At 44.8% G+C, this 21,322-nt stretch overlaps 1 protein-coding gene across 1 annotated transcript in view; it reads left to right on the forward strand.

Annotated features, from left to right (window-relative positions):
• Window positions 1-4,073: 4,073 nt before the first annotated feature.
• LOC119167988 (uncharacterized) overlaps window positions 4,074-21,322 on the forward strand; it is a 94,387-nt gene continuing 77,138 nt past the window's right edge. Inside the window, exon 1 of the mRNA XM_075866660.1 lies at window positions 4,074-4,216. Within this exon, the coding sequence (XP_075722775.1) occupies window positions 4,112-4,216 (105 nt within the window). The 5' untranslated portion in view covers window positions 4,074-4,111. The remainder of the gene's footprint in view (window positions 4,217-21,322) is intronic.

The raw sequence follows: 21,322 nt of genomic DNA on the forward strand, positions 1-21,322 counted from the left end.
TCGGTATCCCATCTGGTGGATAGGAGTTTCAAGGAATTGATTCCTGAAGAAGGCGAAAAGACATGATGGTAGCGATGGCAAATGAAGCGAACCGCCTTCCTTTGTATTGATTCATCTTTGTTCACATCAAATATTTTATACGTGTTCCAAACACACGAAGCATATTCTAATATATTGTGCGTATAAAAGTTCGATACAGCAGTAACTTGGTGCATTTCGAAGATTTAGATGACGTACGACGCAAGTAACCTAATTTTTCAGTGTCTTGGATGTGATGTAGTTATTATGCTGCGACCATTGTAAATTGTGTGATACAATAGCGCCAAGGTATTTGTACTCTAGTGCCCGGACAATTATTGTGTTCTCGGAGGTGTACACTTGCGGCAACGGCGAATGGCTGTTAGTGAATTATAGCACTACTGATTTCGGAAAACTAATGCGCATCTGCCAATGCTTACACCATGTGCAAGAGCTAATGAAAGAATCCTGAAGTATGGTATGATTTCCAGGAGATGAAATTATTTGACCTAAGACGCAGCCGTCGGCATAGAGATGGACTTATGACTTCATATTGTTCGGAAGGTCATTTATAAATAATAAAAATAATAAAGGTTCAAGAACAAATCCTCGTGGAACAGCCGAACTTAAGTCGACTGTTTAGGATGAAGTGGAGTTGAAAGACCCATACTTATAGGAATATTTAAGTAAGCTAGCTATCGAATTGGTTAAATAAGGTTTGTTTAGGGTAGCTTCAAATTTACTTAGCAGCTTATTGTGTATAATGGTGCCAAAAGCCTTTGAGAAATCCATGATTAACGCATCAATCTGTTTGCCAATGTCAAAGTTGCTGGTAATGTCATGTGCGAATTCGAAGAGTTGTTTTAGTGTGCAGAAACCACGACGAAATCCATGTTGATTATTCGAGAGTAGGTTATTCGACTCAAGCTAGGTAGTTATAAGATGGTGAATTTCAGTTATATGATCGCTCAAGCACTTTAGCGGAATTCGATGTAACTGATATCGGTGTGATGTTGGACAGGAGTTGTTTGTTGCTTGACTTAATCAAGGCCAAAACTGGCTAGTTTCCAGGACTGGAGCAAAGCGCTTGAAATAATGGGTACCTTAATGTACATTGCCCTGTTGACTGTATAGAAAAAGCGTTTTTGGTCGAGTAAACATTGCGTTTTACCCACTTGGATTTACGAACGTCAGACGTCCGATCATGACCGATCAGTGCCAAGATTTCTGCTTCGTATCGTTATATTCGCATTCCCTAAAAAGCAACGTGAGCTTCTCCAAAAAGTGCTTGTGTCTCGAAAAGAAGGAAAACAGCAATGGTGACCAAGCAGGTGCTAAAGCTTAGGAAAGGGTTTTCTGGCTTTGGGTTGTTCCAATCGCCCAGTACCTGCCCGGCCGTACTTTTTTTTTATGAAACAAATCTGAAAACCTCAAAGAAGCTTCGTGTTCAATAACTTAAAAAATGAACATTTGAGTTAGTTCCTCCCAAAGAAATGTAAGATTTGTCGCATGATGGTCGTGCGAAAAATTGTTTGCGAAATCGAAACCAATATCGCGAAAAAACAGACTGCTTGGTGAAGTAACTCATGCACAGAAGCTCCACCCACGTAGCTTTTCCCACGCTGCCACAGAAAGTTGCCGCCGAGTATAATGATTGTCCGCTACGTGCTAGATTCACAAGAATTGCACAGGCTAACAGGGTAAAATTAAATGGAAGTACATTAACTGACCACATTTATCTATATAAGCACTTATGCCTGGTGTTTTAGTTATTTATTTATTTGTCAAACCACCAGGCTACATTTGTACATTGTAGAGGGGAGGGGCAGAAATAGAGCTGAATAGCGAAATAAAAAAATTACAGGATTATGTCCGCACGTCGGGACGAGCGGGCGGCTCGAGTTTTCAGCCTTGCCTGGTGAGACGAGGTAATGAGACGTGGTAACCGTGGAGTCGTTGTAGCATTCTTTCAAAGCACATCTCTGACATGCGCAAGGCTTTTTGCAGAATAGGAAGTGGTGACCATATCTTTGAGATTTGACATCTTTTATCGTTACAATATCTTAATTTAGTGTAGCCTGTCTCATGTGGCAAGGCAGTTCACTTGATGAAATTATTGAGTAGAATGTTATATGTTTTTTTTTGCATTGTCCATTTTTGTATCTACCCTATGCGCCTTGACAAGCGTTTTTGCTTTTTCTATCCCTCGAGAGGCCAGCATAAGGTAATTTCTCGAGGTCATAATTAGAAACGTTTCCACAACCGGCCTTCAAGATCTCTGTTGTGTTCTATTAAAGGAATGCTACATATAACGTCAGATCTGGGACGTTTTTATACAGCTTCTTGTCTCGCAGTTCAAGCTATAAAAGTTTGCCTCGTTAAAATGGTAAAGAAGACTAGGTATTTATAAAAATACAGTTTCGCCAAAAGAGTGAAGCAACAGTTGTGTTAGCAACATATTCGAATGTCCTAGGACGCAAAAATTAGGGCAAGAATTTTTCGCAGATATATTTTTTGTAGCAAACATGCGCTTGGTAAATAACGAAGTTTCGTGCAAAGCAGCCGGAATAGATAAGGTTCGTGCGTAGGAACGACGTGGAAGAGAAGTGCGTCCCGTGGGCAGAGCATGCCGGTACTAAGGGTTATAATTCGTGTGTCACTGCTGGTGGCAGTTTTTTATGTCTATAACACAACTCTATGTGGACTGTCACTCCAGCATAAATATTTGGCACATTTTTTGGAGGCGAAGCTTTTTGAAGCGGCACCCGTTCGTCCTTCGAAGTAGTACGTAACATGTTTTACGCTTTGACCTACAAGGTGGTGCCAGTGGCAGATTTCTTCGGTGCGTTGTTGAACGAAAAAAAAAAAGTCGCAACGTGCGCGTTAACTAAAAGCCGATTTCTCTTGTCTCTCATTCCCCATTAGCAGCCATTGGCATGTACATTAAGCACTATCTCAAAGGAAAAGGTTGCTACGTTATACTCGCTGGGCGTAACCTCCTTGGGTTTAGAAACGTTTAGCGAACGTTGGGCCGCAGTGCCACGAATACAGTGAACTAGTATATACCATGAACTGGAGGTGGTTAAAGGTGGGAAGTAGACACGGAGCGAAAGCCGTAAGAAAGTACGTGTGCCACCTCTCGTTTAGTCCTTGGAATGTCCACTGAATGGCGGTGCTTCTATATGCGGAAGATATGATGAAATGATGAGAAATGGTGGTACTGGGAGTGTTGACTAAATGGACGAACGGACTCACAGACAGATACATGGACGAACGCAGGGACAGCCGCACGGATGGACGTGCGGACACACGAACAGACGCACGCATGGACGGCCGGATGGAAGCATGGACGGTTACACAGATGGACGCCTGGACGGACGGAACGAAGAACGAATGAACGGACGGATGTTTCACCCCACTCTTCATCAATCACCCCGTCGATATGCTGCCATTTTTTTGTGTGTGTTGAGAGTGCAGTCCATAGAAGCTGCCGCTTGGTGTGGGGGCAAGAGCCACGCACTGATTGTTGCCGCGATAGTTCTGAAGCCATAAGTTGCGCTCCACTCCCCCCCACCCCTGTTCGCTCACAAAGTAAGCGCGCGCAAACGACCCTGGCCGGAAAGGTGATGTTCGCTACCCAGAAAGATGAGGCTGGCGCATCTTTTCCAGTATATATATATATATATATATATATATATATATATATATATATATATATATATATATATATATATACGGGAATAACGGTAGCGGTGACGGCAAAAAGCAGCTGAGGCTGTCCATATATTTGCTATCCCAATATTATACCATCCTCCCTTTTTTATCTTGTCAAGCCCATATTTTATAAAACACGCATGTACTATAGTTGCCCATGACAGGTTGGTTGTAGCTTGAATACAGTGTAATGCATACTTGAAATAGAATATGGCACTAAGAAGTGTTATAATAGAAGCATTGTTTGTCTGCAGAAACAAATGACATCAAAGAAAGCTGTTGGCATTGTAATATCTTCCTGCTTTATAAGCGCACAGCTGTGGAACACTGCGCGACTGAGGTTTAATGTTTAGTTCCAAGGCGCTGAATACCCGGCAACATGATGACCACGTGTAAACATAATTTCAAAACTGTTACGTTTATGACTTTTTTGGCTTATATACAATGTCGCTACCCTCGCATTGTGCCACCTGAGATCAAGATGGCAAGTTTGATATTTATGTTACTTTATAGTCTTCATAATTTTAGATAGTATTCGATGAACAATGCAACGGTAGATATACCTCCTACTCGGTGACTTAGTGATATATAAGTAGCATATATATATGACCACTGTTATAATGAGCAGTCGACTTGGTGCCACAGTCTTGTCGAATGAAGTATAATGTGAAAGCCGATCTGAGAAGTGAAGCTGCCTGAACAGTAGGAATAGCAAAGGAACGTACTCATAAAAATTGGCAGATCCCTCGTACACTGGGATTCAATAATATGCGAAGCACGAATGAGAAAGATTTATATGTCACTTTAAAATCAGCACAACGTTACGATGTCGAGGCAAATGATGCCGGACATGACTTTTGTCTTATGATTATCACACTAAGATGTGTGTGTCGTTTTCCTTTTCCATGTATTCACGTAACGTGATACCAAAATTAGAAGATGTGGAGTTAGCGTAACGCCCGCGAGCACGCCATGAGCGTAGTATGTTGTCATGTTCTTAAATGACATGCGTGTCAGGATTATTATGTTTGCACCAGTAATATATTTCGTCATCCATTGACGTCACGTAATGCCAAATTTATTATATGTGTAGCTAGCGAAACGGCCGCGAGCGCATCATGAAGGGCCCATTACACTCAAATGTAGCGTTGACGCTCGCGCTTGCTGGGCTCAGCGACGCTACGTTAGCAAAACGCAAACTCTATAGTCTGACGACAGGCGCGACCGGCACGACCAGCGTCCTTCAGCGTGGTGTGTCAGCAACTGGCGTGAAATGCGACACGCTCCAATTCGTGCCGATGTGTTACCCAGACAACACTACGTCTCCCTCTTTTCATGACAGAGCGATGCCGGACGCGCTCAAATGCGCATGCGTCAAAGCAACGCAGCCCTGCGCGCGCCTACGAGTACATGGCAGGACCGGCGCCTGGCGTGGCAACGCTGACGTGACGCAACAAAATGAACGCTGGCTGGCACGCGCACCACGCCACGTCAAAATGTAGTGGCGCTTTGACGGTGGCATGTAGTCATGTTCTCACATGACACGCATCTCATGATTATCCTGTTTGCACCAGTCACATACCTTCGTCGTTCATTGACGTCACGTAATACCAAGTTTGGCATACGTGAACTAGCAAAACGGCCGTGAGCGCATCAGGAATGTGTCATGCAGTCATGTTGTTACATGACACGCATCTCATGTATATCATGTTTGCACCAGTGCCATACCTTCGTCATTCATTCACATCTGGTAATACCAAATTTGGTACAAGTGAAGCTAGCGAAACGGCCGCCAGCGTCTCATGAGCGTGGCATGGAGCCATGTTGTTATACGACACGCATCTCATAATTGTCATGTTTGCACCAGTCACATAGTATTGTCATCCATTCACACACCGTAATGCCAAATTTGGTATATGTGACGCTAGCGAAACGGCCGCGAGCGCATCATGAATGTGGCATGTAGTAATGTTGTTACATGACACGCCGGTCATGATTTTCATGTTGGGGTCTGTCGCTTGTGTTTGCCATGCAATCATGTCATACCACGCTAGTTTTGCAACATGCCATGTGAACGAAATCACCACAAGAGCTGCAGAACCATGAATTGTAAATCATAAGATTCGTGACATACATGTCATAATTTTCATGCTATGAGTAATCAGATAGGCTCTTCATACAGTCTTGTTATGCCATACCAAGTTTGGTATCGATACCACCACCGAACTGGCCAGCCTAGCTAAAAGTCGTAGACGGCTGGATAAATAGACAGATACGCTTAAAGTCACCGAAGTACGCTAAAAACGCATCGCATTTGAAATGATGCATGTTTTTATGCAATTTAAGAGGTAAATATAGGGGACAGAATCTCCCTTTACCTGCGTGTATTTGCTCTCAGCCGCAGCAGCCCCGCTTTAACAACAGGTGTTTGCCGGGCATCCTACTATAAATAAATCACAAACCCAAAATTTCTTCCAGGGCGTCACTGATGAGGACCTCAAATTGAGGGAAGCAATGAAAAATCGAGAAGTAAAGGGCTTACGCAGCAGCCCTCTTTTTCTACTTCACATGCAAACAGAAGACGCTCGTGTGTTCCTTCAGGTCTACTGGCCGCTTGGGCAATGCCACCATAAAATATTGTTAATTTTTGCTTTTAAAATTTGTTCATGTCTCTAACTAGGCTAAAGTTAAGTAGACTCATTTTTTACTAAGACGAAAGTTGATCGACACAAATGAGATGCACTTTGTCTTGAATGTTTTCCATAAAAAACAGACACATACATGTATTGTGAAAGTGTCGCATTGTAAACGCAGCTTAGTTTACAACAGACATATGTACATAATGATCAACCGTTGAACACAAAATATCCGAATCGATGCAAAAATCCTCATCAACCGCGAGTAAGACCCATCCTATTTCACTGAATCATGTTTGTTATTACGACACGCATAGTTTTCTTACGGAACTTGAGTAACAAACGAGACTGAAGTTCAGAGGCACGGAGAGGCTTCAAGCGATCGGAAGTTTCTCAAGAATGAACGCGGCTGGAAAGAGTGTTTCAGCAAGTTGGCTTGTCTTCCTCAGGAAAACAACGCTGGCTGAACGAAGAAAAGTTCAATTCAAATAAAAATTGACTATCCCACGTACAAGGCGAATTCGTTGCACGAATGATAAAGGTCAATCGCTCACAATAGAATCAGCACAATGTTACGAGGTGGACGTAAATCGGGTCGGACATCACTTCCTTATCTTTACTGTCATGTTTGAACGTGCAATTTACCTTCGTCTTCTATTCACGTCACAAGATACCAAATTTGGTACAACCTGAGCTAGCGAAAGGGCCGTGAGCGCATCATAAGCATGGTATGTTGTCATGTTTTTACATGGCACGTATATCATGATTCTCGTTCTGGCACCAGTCTTAACTTTCGTCATTCAATGAATTCACGTAAGACTGGATTTGGTAGATGTGTGGCCTGTGAACCGACCACGAGTGCACTATGAGCGTAGCATGTAATCATGTCTTACATGACACACATGCCATGATTATCATGTTTGGACGTGTAACTCACATCGGACGTCTATTCAAGTCACATGATGCCACATTTGGCTTATGTGGAGATAGCGAAACGGTGACAAGACCACTACGAGTGCACGAAGTTGCCATTATTTACATTTACAGTTACATTACCGTCATAATTACATTTACAGTTTTGTATACGTGGAGCTAGTGAAATCGACACGAGCACACTGTGAGCGTAGCGTGTAGTCATGTTTTACTTGACACGTATATCATGATTATCTTGTCTAGATGTGTCATTTACCTTCGTCATCCATTCACGTCTCGCAATACCAAACTGGGTATAAGTGAAGCTCGCGAAACAGCCACGTGCGCATCACGAACGAGGTATGTTGTCTTGTTCTTATATAACACGCATCTCACGATAATCATGTTTGCACCGGTCATATACATTCATTATCTATTCTCGTCACGTGACGCAAAATTTGGTAAATTTGAAGCTACCAAAACGGCCGCGAGCGCATCTTGAGCGTGGTATATTGTCCTGTTTTTAAATGAAACGCATCTCGTGATTGTGATGTTTGCACCCGTTATTTTTGAAGCGTCTTTAAAGCACCCGAGACGTTGCAGTCAGGGAACGACTTACCAAACTTTCAAGAAAACACAAGCAACACAGGCTACGAACGACACGTAGGCGAAAACGGCACGAAAGTTTCTTTGTGCGTCGTGGTCCTCCTTCACACGGTTTACAGGAAGGGCACGTGCATTTTCAACACACCAGGCTTATACCTCCGTCATCCATTCGCGTCACACAACACCAAATTCGGTAAACGTGAGACAAACGAGATGACCGCGAACGCACCATGAGCGTAGCATGTATAAATGTTTTACATGAGACGAATGTCTTGGTTATCAAGTTTCGACGTGTCATTTACATTTGTCGTCCGTTAGCGTTACGTAATACCAGATTTGGTATATGTGAAGCTTGCGAAACGACCCTGAGCGCATCATGAGCATGACGTGTAGTCGTGTTCTTATCTTACACTCATCTCGAGATTATCATGTTTGCACTATTGCAGTACCTTCGTCATCTATTTACGTCCAGTGATACCAAACTTGGTATATGTGAAGCAAGCGAAACAAGAAAGAGCGCAGCATGAGCGTGGCATGTACTCATGACTTACATGACATGCATGTCATAATTTCTATGTTATGTTTGTCAGCTATGTTCTCCATGCAGTCATGTCACACCATACCAGTTTTGCAATACGTCATATGAATGAAACCACCGCAAGAGCAGCAAGACCTTGAAATGCAAATCATGACATTCATGACACACATGTCATGATTCTCATGTTATGACTAGTCACTTGTGCTCGTCATACAGTCATGTTATGGCAGACCAAATTTATTATCGATACTATAAACGAAACGGCCTGGCGAGCTCAAAGTCGTAGGCGGCTAGATAGATAGACCAACATATACACCCAAAGTCGCCGAGAGAGAGGGAGACGTTCGCGAAGAAATGCTTCGCATTTAAAAACGTTGGCTCTATCGACACTCTCTCGCGCAATTTTCAAGAGGATTTAGCCTGTCACGTGTATTTGAGTACCGCTATCAGAAATCAAGTCTCACAAATTTTGAAACTGCGGCTACAAAAGTTTCATAAGCAGGAAGCAGCCTATAATTACTTGAAGTAATTTGGACTGCACGGCAAAAGTAAAAGAAACTAAAATTATGTAGTCGAGCCAACTTGTATCTAAGGCTTTCAATAAAGGTATTTTCCCGACAGAAGCTTGGCTGCCGTCTTCACCAATTAGTAAAGCAACACTGCACTTCTGTCAGTTCAGTCATGCTTACAGAGAACTGAATTTACTCATAAATACTCATTCAAAATCAACACATTGTCAAATAACAGGTCTAAGTTGTTGTGCTCACCGCCAATTACCTTAGGCAACGTCGAGAAACTTTTGCGGAACTAGAAATCGCAAGCTTAGCACACCGCAGAGCCGCGGGAAACTTGTGTTGGCTGATTAGGTCAAATTCGACGAAGGCATGGTTCACGTGTTCGGCGTAGCTCACTGCGGGTTCTGTTCTAGGCCCGCCACAACTTGCTCTTTTCATCTCTCCCGTAGTTGACACGCCAACCTGGCGAAATAACGCAGCACGATTCAGCTTCTAATATCGCTGAGCGAGGGGTGTAAAGGAGCGGAGGCAAACACTAAGAACGCCAGTCAATCACTTCCCGCACTTTGATTTAAAATTCACGAAATAAGAAATAAGAAAAGACATATAAAAATACTGTCACATATTTTCTGCAAAGGCGAGGCGATAAACACGATAGCAATAAATGGGAATGTCACGCGCAGAATGGCAAGGAGATCGAAACGTGCACCGTGCTTCTCACGCACACATTACGCATCAAACGTAGTCACAGGTACAGATGAACGGGAATAGGCGTCTCAGTTGTGACTTCGCTGTGTCTGAAAAGCGCGTTCTTTTCGCATATGTAGACTGCGCAACGATTGCAGTGACCTTTGTGTGCCCGGTAACTACAACAGGATTATTCCGGTGGATGCCACAAGCCAGCCATAAAGTATGACTCTCCCCACCGCGAAATAAGGGTGCGTGAGCGAGCATCCACCTTCTTTTCTCGGCGGGGAAAAGTGCGCGTGAAAGATGAGAGCGCGCACCGCTACGCGCTCATTGCGCCATCTCACTGGTAATGTTAAAAACACGATGCCCCCCCCCCCTCCGATACGTGTGCTGCCACGCCCTCATTGCCCCATCTTGCTGGTAATAATGAAAACACCATAGTCCCCCTCCCTCCCAAGATGCCTATCACCAGCGACAAGTGGTAGTTATAAATAACTTGCAGTTTGAGCATTGAAGGACGTGCTTTTCCGTGGCTGAGGCTCAGCAATGAAAAAGGAAAACAAAACCTAATAGCTCAATGGGTGCCGCCTGGCATTGGAGACTCAGAAGTTTCACGTTCGATTTTCTGTTCTGGAGTCTTTTTCAGGATTTTTTTTCTTGCGTTAACATATCTAGAGATACGTACACATATACGGTGAGTGACGGCGACGACCACGTCGACGCCGACACTGGTGGCAAAATACAGCTGAGTGTGTCCAAACAACTGATATTGCAATAAAAAGAGAAGTTCTTGAGAGGGGTATTGGCTTTTTGAAGACGTTAGTCTTTCTTGGGGACCTTAGACGAAAAAATTTCGGTCTGTCTGTCTGTCTGTCTGTCTGTACAATTGTCTGTTTGTCCGCCCTAACGATACCTCAAACGGCACTTAACGGGGAACCCCATTCAAAGCGCCCACTAATATTGGTCAAGGTTTAGCGTACATAGTTGTGTGATTGTCAATTAAAAAGCAATTATTGCGCATATCTGAGACGCCATAAACACACTTCGAAGTTTTGTATGTCTCTGTTTATACTAGAAGAGGCACACAAGTAAACTCTAAGGAATGTAGCGTTTATCGCGCAGCGCTGACTGTGCGACGCGATGCTCAAAAACGCGTTTCCAGCGCTTTGCTACGACGTCACGGTGGTGGCACCTTCCCGTCGTTTTGTGTTCTACAGCTTATCACCTCTGAGACTTCGGTTTCGAAAATAACTGCTAGATGGCGCATGTGCCTAACGTGCCTCGATGCGCTCGTTCACTCCCACTAAACTCTCTACGCACTCTAACGCAGTGCCTCTAAAATACCCTTCGCTGATTTTCTTCCGCAGAACATCAATAACCGTCTTGTTCACTCTCTCCAGACGCAAGACTGTCGTCTTTCGACTACAGTTGCGGTGTACCATGCATATTTGAAACCAATTTTTATTTGTAAGAACTTGTGAAAGCGAATAAATGCGAACATTCACATCAACCTCAATCTGTTTAATTGAATCTTAGGATGCCTGGCAAGTGCTACGAACATGCTTGTTCTTTCAAACCGAAACTATCGCTGAGTTTACGGGGCCTGTTAAAAAGGCCTCTATATCTTGAAATGCGCAATTATTCTAGCCATGTAGGTGTTCCACCGAACAACGCACCTATAGTACCATATAAAGAAACATGTATTTTCTCGTGTTTAAGTCTTGAAGCACAACATTCATCTCGTTTTTCCTTCTATGTAAAAGAGAAAAGTTAAGAGGATGGCAGATGACCTTTTAGTACAAGCAAATACTAACTTCAGTGTCTGCACTACGCAGCGTGAAATTCACTGCGTGCGTTGGAAATCATGCATGCAAGACATCTAAAATCCTGTTTCTGAAAGGTGCAAAGCATGTGCTTCATTATTCGGTACTTGCAGCTATCCAAGTGGCACCGCGTTTGCATTGTCTAAAGATTATCAAGACGTTTAGGCGCATTCTCGTTTCAAGGCATAAAAGCGTTTATGACTGTGAAGATATTAAGCGAAAACCACAATAATATTGTCAGAGATGCCATAGTGGAGGGCTTCGGAAATTGTAATCAAATAGTGTTCGGTAGCGTTCGCCTAAGCTTATGCTCTCAATGTGTCAATATGGTTGATTGGGCAAGTAGTGGATACAAGTTGTCCCTGACTATCCTGTCCGTGCCTACATAGTGTGCTCTCACTTAAAACATTATGGTCAATGGCTTCTAGCATACCGCCTCTCTTGAAATGTGGCCGTCGCGAGATCATAATTCAGCCGCATTTCTCACATGTGCTAAATCCCGGCAGCATTGCTAACCCACACTCGGCATTTGCTGGCGTGACCCGCGCAGTAGCTTACAAGAGCCATAATGGCTAGAGGTGTGTGTGAGGTTAAATGTGGTAGTCTAAATGTACTTGAGGCTACAGGTGGAATGCGCAGTACTTTGATGAGTATTTGAATGGCGCAGGCCAGACGAGAAAGCAACAAGTAGACACAGACAAGCGTTCTAAAGCAGCAAGCCATACAAGGACCACTTATTTACTTACGTCACTTACGCGACGCAGAACTTTGAAAGGTGCGAGGTTGTCCCTTCAGAAGCCTTCAGAATGGTGTCCAAAATAACAGTTTCTTGCCGAGATCTTAGGTCACTGGTCTGTTTTGAATATTGCAGTATCGGCATCGCTATCTTGATGACCGCTGATACACAAACGCGCAGCATGCCTAACTTCCTGGTCTGATTGTTTAAAATCTTAATATATACTTTTTCCCTATTACGCCCGTAAGAAATCATCAAATCTAACGCTGTCGTAACAATTATGTCCCGTGAACGAGGCGCTATTGTGTGGTGTGTGGGCTGGCGCTTCTTGACTCGTGTTGTTAGTAGAGGTAATATAGGAAAGATTTTGCCCATTCCTGTGTTCCTCACCCGCGTAGAAACTGGTGGTGTCTATGACGAAACCGGGGGAGCGCGATGCCTCGAGACGATAGCATATATCAAAGCAACGCTGTATGAGCTGCATCTAACTTTGCAGAGTCTGTTTTCAAATATCAAGCGAAAATATCTGTGGCAGCGATCATTCCTCTATAACCAATCACACACAGTCGAATTACCATACACCATCCACAGTAACTCGTATGAACATATTCTCTGTAATTGAATACAATGCAGAAGGTACGCAGCACGACGTGTGGTGCTTTGCGATACGGGCACCCACGAAAGGTCGAGGTCGTTTGCACACATTCAATACGCACTTTCAGAACTAACACACACAATGCTGATGAAAGCCCATTCTCACAATACAAAAATAAACCCTGAAATCTGCCCTGACGTAGCAGTTATTTAGAGCACCGGGAAAGCGGTGAACGGGTGCTGGTTTCACCAAGGTTCGTGGTGCATATAGGTAGCAGATTGGAGCTCGCAGATCGACTGCAGATGGTAGGAAAAGCCTTCCAATGCAGCTGGTGGAACAGACGGGACGGCACCGTAGAAGCAACCCGGCTAAACACTTGATTGAGCTCATGCCCAAGCTCATGCCCATAGCCTTGCTGCTCGGCGTGCCCATACGCACAGACGTCATGAAGCAGGAACCTGTCGCGAACGAGCCTTCATGAACTGGTGGTACGTGGTAGATTTCTCCGAGCTCAGCTGGTGATTGAAGCCTGAGTCCAGAACCCGAGAGTCATGGAACATTCACTTCTTCGCCACCTAATTCTCTCGTCTTTGCTCTTTCACGACAATACGGCCTCACTTCCTCGCGCATCTCGTGGCTTTCTGTGATTGGCCCTTTCTCTTCTATAGCATTTTATTTTCCAATGCTCGTATTCCTTTTGTCTTCTTTTTCTACTTGATCTTGTGATAACGCAACTTTGAAGCACAAGCACAAACATCATAATCATGAGAAGTGCGTCATGTGAGAACATGACTGTATGCCACAGTCGAGGCGCCATTAAATTTCGACGTGAGCAATGCTTGTGCTCACCGGCGTTCATTTCGTCGCGTCAAGCTGGCATTGCCACGCCAGGCGCTGGTCCTGCTTACACTCTCAGGCGCGCGCCGCGCTGCGTAGCTTTGACGTATGCGCGTTTCAGCGCGTCCGGCGTTCCCCCGCCACGTAAATAGGGAGACACAGAGCTGTCTGGTTGATACCTCAGCGCGAAACGCGGCATATCACCTTTCGCGCCGATTACCGTCGGGCCGCGCCGACAGACGGTGGTCGTGCCTGGCGTCAGACTATAGAGTGCTCGCGTTTTGCTAAAGTAGCATCTCTGTGCGAAGCGTGCGCGTGCGTGAACGCTCCATAGGAGTATATTGGGTTCTTCAAGATGCGTTCGTGACTGTTTAGCTCCACATATACCAAACTTGGTGTTACGTGAGAACAATGAATAACGAAATATATAACTGGTGCAAACAATTTAATCGTAACACGCGTGTCATGTAAGAACATGCAACATAACACGCTCATAGCTTTCTCGTGGCTGCTTCGCTAGTTCCAGATATGCTACGTTTGGTACCACTTCCCGTGGATAGATGGCGAAGGTAAACGACACATCCAAACATGATGATCATAACATGGAAGTCATGTACGGCATCATTTTGTCCACCTCGTAACATTGTGCTGATTTGAAAGTGACATATCCAAATTTCTCATTCGTGCTTCACAAATAATTGTTTCCCTCTGTACGTGGAATCTGCCAATTTTTCAAATCCTATTTTGATAGTAACTGTAGGAGAATCCAGGTGAATTTTCACAGATGCCGGCATGTTCCGTATATTAACACAAACCCTAAATTAAACTACGCATGCTCTCCGATCCTTACACCCTCCTGATTGTGAATGTCGTACTGGGAAAATAGATCGCCGATTCAGAAAGTAGTACGTGTTAGTACCAAGGACTATAAAAAAATGGGAGCATATTTACGGGGTGAATGATGAAGATTGGGGCGAAGCATCCGTCCATCTATTCGTTCTTACTTTTGTCTGTCCATGCGTCCGTCTGTGGACCATTCGTGCGCCTATCCGCCCGTTCGCGCGTGCATCTGTTCCTGCGTATGCACGTCCATCTGTGCGTCCGTGCATGCATACGCCCCTGCATCCGTCCACGCATTCTTCCGCCCTTGCAACCATCAATGCGTCTGTCCATGCATCCGTCAGTGTGTCCGTTCGTCCATCTAGACAACACTCCAAGTACAACATTCTCGCATCTTTTCATCATATATTCTGCATATAGAATTACCGCCATCAAACGGACATTACAAGGATTAAACTAGACGTGGCACACGCACACTTTCTTACCGCTTGCGTTTCATGTCTACTTTCCACCTTTGACCACCTCGAGTTTGTGGCATATACTATTTCACTGTGTTCATGGCACTGCGGCCCAGCAATGGCTAAACCTTTCTAAAACCAAGGAGGTTACGCCCAGCGAGTATAACGTAGCAACCCTTTCTTGTCAGATAGTGCTCAATGCACATGCCATGCTAATGGGGAATGAGAGACAGGAGAATTCGGCTTTTAGGTAACGCGCACGCTGCGAATTAATTATTGTTCGAAAACGCACAGTGAAAATTTCCCACTGGCACCACCTTGCAGGTCAAAGCATAAGACATGTTACGCACTACTACGAGGGATGAACGGGTGCCGCTTTAAGGAGATTAGCCTCTAAATTATTGCTGGAGTGGAAACTCTCGAATTGCCTTGCTAGCAGAAGTGATGCCAGCATTCGCCACTGCCAAGATGTCGGACACATGCTCTTTTCTGAATGTGATCACTTGGAGATCAAGTGGCTTGTATATGTTAGTGAAAATTTCAGGTGAGTTCTATATTGAAAGATAGTTGCTCGTGGTGCACAACACACAAAATAGAGTATGCGTTACTGACTTTTTAAAAAATTTGCCTCCAATTATAAGATCACTAGGGAAAACTTGTGACACTTTGACACGCTTAAAACACTACGTGACCCGAAAAAGTTTCCACAATAAATTCGTTGGGCGTGAGAAGAAAACGCTCCTTCTCCGTTACCGTTCTTGTTTTATTGTGTGGGTGTGGCTAGCCGATGCGTGCGTTCATTGTTTCGGCAGCACCTCTTCGGCGTCTCACCCACATTCAGGATCCCAGGGGCTTCGGGCGAGAAGTCACCGACAACTGCCTGGGAGGACGGCGTCGAAGCCAGTACGCACCCCGCCAAAAGAACACTGTTTCACGTTTACCCTTCCTAAAGGCGTGGTCTTCGTAAATAATATCATCGAGTGTAGTGAAGAGACGACACCTCGTTGCTCTGCAGTTTTTGGTAGCAACAAGGACAGCGGAACAAGCCACCAAGCTCATGTTGAATGAAGGTTTTGTCCTGAACAAGAAAAAGTTCTAGTGGAAGTCGTCGGCCCACCAAGTGTGTTCGTGAGTGTCTACAGGCTGCCGCCATATGTACCCGTTGACGAGGTCGTCTCTGCTTTGCAACCTTTTGGCAAAGTACGTAGTGTAACATATATTGCTCTGCAACGACGTCAGTATACATATGCCGGTACACGAGTGGCGAGGTCGGAAATGGCAAAGCCCGCACTGAACTTTATTTCAATCCTTCGACACCACGTTATGTTGGAGTACCGTAGCTTGCGTTGCGTCTTTGCGCGTTGCCACGATGAAAGCCACATGACTGTGGTCTATGCAACATCTTTTTGTCATAGGTGCAGTGCCTACAGACACGCTGTGTATAAGTGCTCTGAAGCCTGCAAAAGGTGTGGAGGTGAACCAGAGAGCGTTTCAAGCGCAGATCATACGCAGATGCCGCTCAAAAGACGCCGCCACTGATTGTCGAAGCTTTCTCAGTGCTTATAGAATATACCTCAAGCCCCCTAGGTGGGACCAACCAATTCAAAACCTATGAAATACTGCGTATTTGAAGAAAACGACACAAGTCAAGACACCAGATAACTGGGATGAAGACAGCCTAACAGATGAATGTATAGACGCACAGTCGGGAGATGTTACTCGTGTCCAGCTGTTCAGTGTGCCAGATGGGGCAACTACCGATCAACAGCTTACCGATATGCAACGTGAACACTCTAAAGGTACTTTCACGGAAATGTCCAGTGATTTTTCTTGACTAGTAGGAAGCATCAAAACTCGACATAACTGAAGCGCATAAATGGTGTCCGAAGAGCACCAAACGCCGGATGACCCGATAGATACCCATAACAAGAGGCATCGCAGAAAGCACTGCTTTCATTTCTTCTGCCGCGATGGCGTCAGACACCCGTGAGAGCGCACCGAATGCAAAACTTGGTATGTGGACGAGCCTGAAGAACATGAACGCTAAGCCTTTGACAACGATGAAGGAGCTAAGAAGCCGGCAACCAACACGAAGCAAACCGGCGGACACCCAGGTTTCTACCAAACCCGCACGGTCTGCAGACGCATTGAGTACATCAAGTGCACTGCACCGTTTTGTGGGGTTCAACTTCCCAAAACAACCACATGATTATGAGAGACGCTGTAGTGGAGAACTCCGGGAATTTCGACCACCTGTGGTTCTTTAACGTGCACCCAAATCTGAGCACACAGGCCTACAACGTTTCCGCCTCCATCGGAAATGCAGCCGCCGCAGCCGGGTTTCGATCCCGCGACCTACGGTTCAGCAGCCGAGTACCTTAACTACTAGACCCCCACGGCGAGGCCATGCGCATGCACGTGGCACAGGGGTAATTGTCATGAGCGCCACGCTTAGGAGCGGTGCTCACTCCCTTGTTGACACCGAATGCTGCATGCCCCACCGCGGTGGTCTAGTGGCTAAGGTACTCGGCTGCTGACCCGCAGGTCGCGGGTTCGAATCCCGGCTGCAGCGACGGCTGCATTTCCGATGGAGGCGAAAATGTTGCAGGCCCGTGTGCTCAGATTTGGGTGCAGGTTAAAGAACCCCAGGTGGTCGACATTTCCGGAGCCCTCCACTACGGCGTCCCCCATAATCATATGGTGGTTTTGGGACGTTAAACCCCACATATCAATCAATCAAATCAACCGAATGCTGCATCAAAACAGTAGATGTGGTCATTACCTGCAAATGAGTCAGATTTTTCAACGTATATGCACCCGTAGCGAAGTCGGAAACGAAGGAGTTCTATAAAGGCGTCAGATTTATTTTGATCAAGCCGATATCATTAGGTGCTTCTCGGAGATTTAAACTGCGGGCTTGATACCACAAGGGACGTCACGGGTTCCGACCAAGTGCCAACAATATTTACGCTAGAGAACTGCAGCAATTAGTTAAAGCTCTCAAGCTAGTAGATGGGTGGTTAACTCTACACGGAGTCAGGTTCATTGCAATCTGTGCGTGTGGCATTCACCAAAGGCGAATTGATAGAGTGTATGTGCCCGGCGACTTCTTGCTCAAGCTAAAAGGTTGTGAGGTGGTCTAGCTTGGGCCAAGTCAGCAGAGACTCAGTGATCAAGCTCCCTTACACTTCATCTTTAAATGAACACTGACATTAAATTCAAAATCGAGATGAGCCAATCATTCTATCGCTTCGTATGCGTAAGTCTTCTTGACCAAATTTTAACGGCATCCGTCGCGTGGAAGTTAGTTTAATTCGATGTCAAACTGCGGAGAAAAGCTAAAGAAGAAATACAAAAAATAGACTGCTCTGCGACATCGACACTAGCTCTACGTGTTTGGTGTGATACATTCCACAAATACTATCCTAAGTGACGATGTCCTAGTAGCGATAACGTGTACAATACGAGTGTTCTTACTGTGGCGCTGACTGGCGCCGAAGTGCAGAAACGCACTCACTCGTCCACGGTCAAGCTAGCACGCGCAGGTGCAGTCTAGCCCGGCCGTGACTCGCCGCGTCTGATCTTCATTGCACCTGTTTCAATGATTTCGTGAAATTATCTATATAAAAACTACTTTTAAAAAATGGTGAAAGAAAAGAGCTTGATTGAACGTGTGGCTGTTGGTGAGCATGTCGGGGAATCGTTGCGAGGTGCAGGTGAGTTGCAGTCATCTAGTTCGAAGGACGTAAAAAGCGCAATGAGGGTGTCTTTTCAAATCACTCATGCGTTACTGAACAATACGACCACAAGCTATCAAAAGTGAAAGAGCGTGTAGTCAGATATCATCGCTAACACGTAACACGCAGGTATCGTTGAATTTTAGTTCATCTGTAGACTTTGCGTCCACGTATATGTGGTAATACCATGTTAAACGTGCGATGCTGAATAAGTTGGACCATCTGGAGGTGCAAAAAAGAACGTGACAAGCAGGAAACGCATTCTATTTCTCCGCTGATGCTCATTCGCGATGGCTATATTGCATTGATCCCTCTGCGTGTACCTGAATGCTTTGAACGCAAAACACACCAAAATAGCTAACTGAGACACACGAGCAAACATGGCTGAAGCGTGCATCATCGGGCACTTCTGCAGGGCTGCTTGGGACGGCGTTCATTTCGAAATCACTCTTCTGCGAAATGTCGATCGAAGCAAAATTATTTCACGACGTCGTGAATTGCGGGGATTCCAAGCTCCAGACTATCGTATTGAACCCGAGTCGACACTTTGTACGGCGACGACAGCAATTCAGGTGACAAGGCATGACTTAATGTGTCCGCCTAGCAGACGATATGTTTGCGGAGCAGATGAGCCTGACGTCACTCTTTTCTGTGGAGAAGTGGTCAGCTGTGGCGTGATTTGGAGGTGCCCGCGAGATAGCGCCACTACTGGTGCTCGCGGCGATAAAAATGGCGGGATTGCCGCCTGTGTTTGAATAGTGCTAGATACCAGTAATAGAAATCAATAAAAGATATAGTTATTCAACCCTCAGTTGCGTTTTAGGTCGCGAATCGTTGCTGCGGGGTCTATAGCTACTCGCTGATGCAAAATCTTGGCATGAGTAAATTTGATGTCAGTGCTCCTTTAACTTGAGAAAAGAACAAGAATCCACAAACCATGGAAAATGGACCCAACTATTGGTGACAAAAACATTTCTGTGCTTCAAACTGAGCTCGCAGCCTCACTGGCAGAAGTGGGTTGTAATACCCCGGCCACATGAGACCAACTTGAAATCTCGCTGGCACATCATAGCTCAGTACGCAGGAAAAGCACGCCACGCTCGCCTCACAGCAAAATTGAATAGGATTATCCGATGCATTCAAAATATAGAAAAAAAGGGCTCAGCCATGTTCACTATGCTCGTATACGTTGAAGCACAAAAAATCACATATCAAAACCTTTTAGAGCAGAGGTCTCATGCTACAAGTCTCATAAAAGAAATGCACTTATCGACAGATGAACCCGAGAACTTGACTTATGCGCAAAGGAACTATAATGGTTGATATCAGCCCCCCTAAATCAATAAGGCGCTGAAAAAGGTTAGTTCCACTGGTAATGACCCAGATGAAGTCCAAGAAGATTTCCGAAACCACAAAACTGTTTGGTGCAGACCATGACTTACAAGACGACGAATTCGGTTCCAAACTCTCAGTCTTTTGCGAAGGTTTGCCGTCACTAGGCTCGAGCGACGGTTTAATTTTATGTGCAGAAACTGATGAAGACGTATGATACACTCACAAATTATTGAATACGTCCACGTCATCAGGCCCAGACGGAATACTAACGAAATTTTATGTGCATTTTTTTCATTTCTTGGGAGATGCAATCACTAATCTCGTGAATATTGTGGTACGTAATGACCTAAACCGCAGGCCTTCCGCGAAGGAAGAAGGATTCTATTGCTGAAAGAGGGTATGAAGCCATCAGATCCAAAGTCGTGGAAGCCTATTACCCTTCTATACAGGCTATAATGTTAGTAGCCACGCTGCTATCCCGGCGTCTACGGCCTTTTTTGGAAGAGATTGTGTCACCCTTGCAGTCATGTTCAGTGCCACGACGTTCTGTCTTCGTACCTCTCACAATCATCAAAGACATCTTCACAGATGCTAAAGGAAAACAGATCTCAGAATTATTTATTTCTCCTGATCAGTCCAGAACATTTCTTATAGTGGAACAAGGGTATGTTTTCGCTATTTTGCGCATCTTTGGCCTCCCATAGCAGTATGTGCGACTGGTAAAAATACTTTATGAGGATCTATCAAACTGTCTTTATTTCAACATTGCAGTAACCAGAAGTTTTGCAGTTCAAAAAGGGTTGATAAAAGGGTGTCAGTTGTCTTCGATATTATTTATTTTGTATCTAGAGCCTTTCATTAGAAAGGTTGCAAACTGCGAGAGCATAGTTTGGTTTTCCGACGCCAGGCAAAGAAACATTCAAAATTGTCGCATATGCTTAAGCTATTAAGGTATTTTCCCGTAACTCTTCTATCTATAGCACATTCCTTGCCATTTTTAATCGGTCTTCTTATCTGTCTGGTGCTCTTTTAAACACCACCGATGGTAAGGCATTGCGTTTCGGGGGCTTCAGAGAACTCTTGCCAGGAGACATTGAATATGTTCAAGCTGTCAAGGCGTTAGGAGTTTACTTTGAAGGAGGAGATGTCTCAAAAAGGACCTGGGATGTCGTACTCAGAAAATCCACCGATGTCATATCAGCAGTCACTAAATTTAACCTGTCAGTAATGGCAAAAGCAACAGTCATGAAGGCACAGGCATGCACTTTTGAGTTTTACATAGCACAATTGCCTTTCTGTGTCACCGTGTAACAGGACACCCCGCTTTTATTG

This window comes from Rhipicephalus microplus, chromosome 6 (genome assembly GCF_043290135.1).
Source record: "Rhipicephalus microplus isolate Deutch F79 chromosome 6, USDA_Rmic, whole genome shotgun sequence".
Lineage (NCBI taxonomy): Eukaryota > Metazoa > Arthropoda > Arachnida > Ixodida > Ixodidae > Rhipicephalus > Rhipicephalus microplus.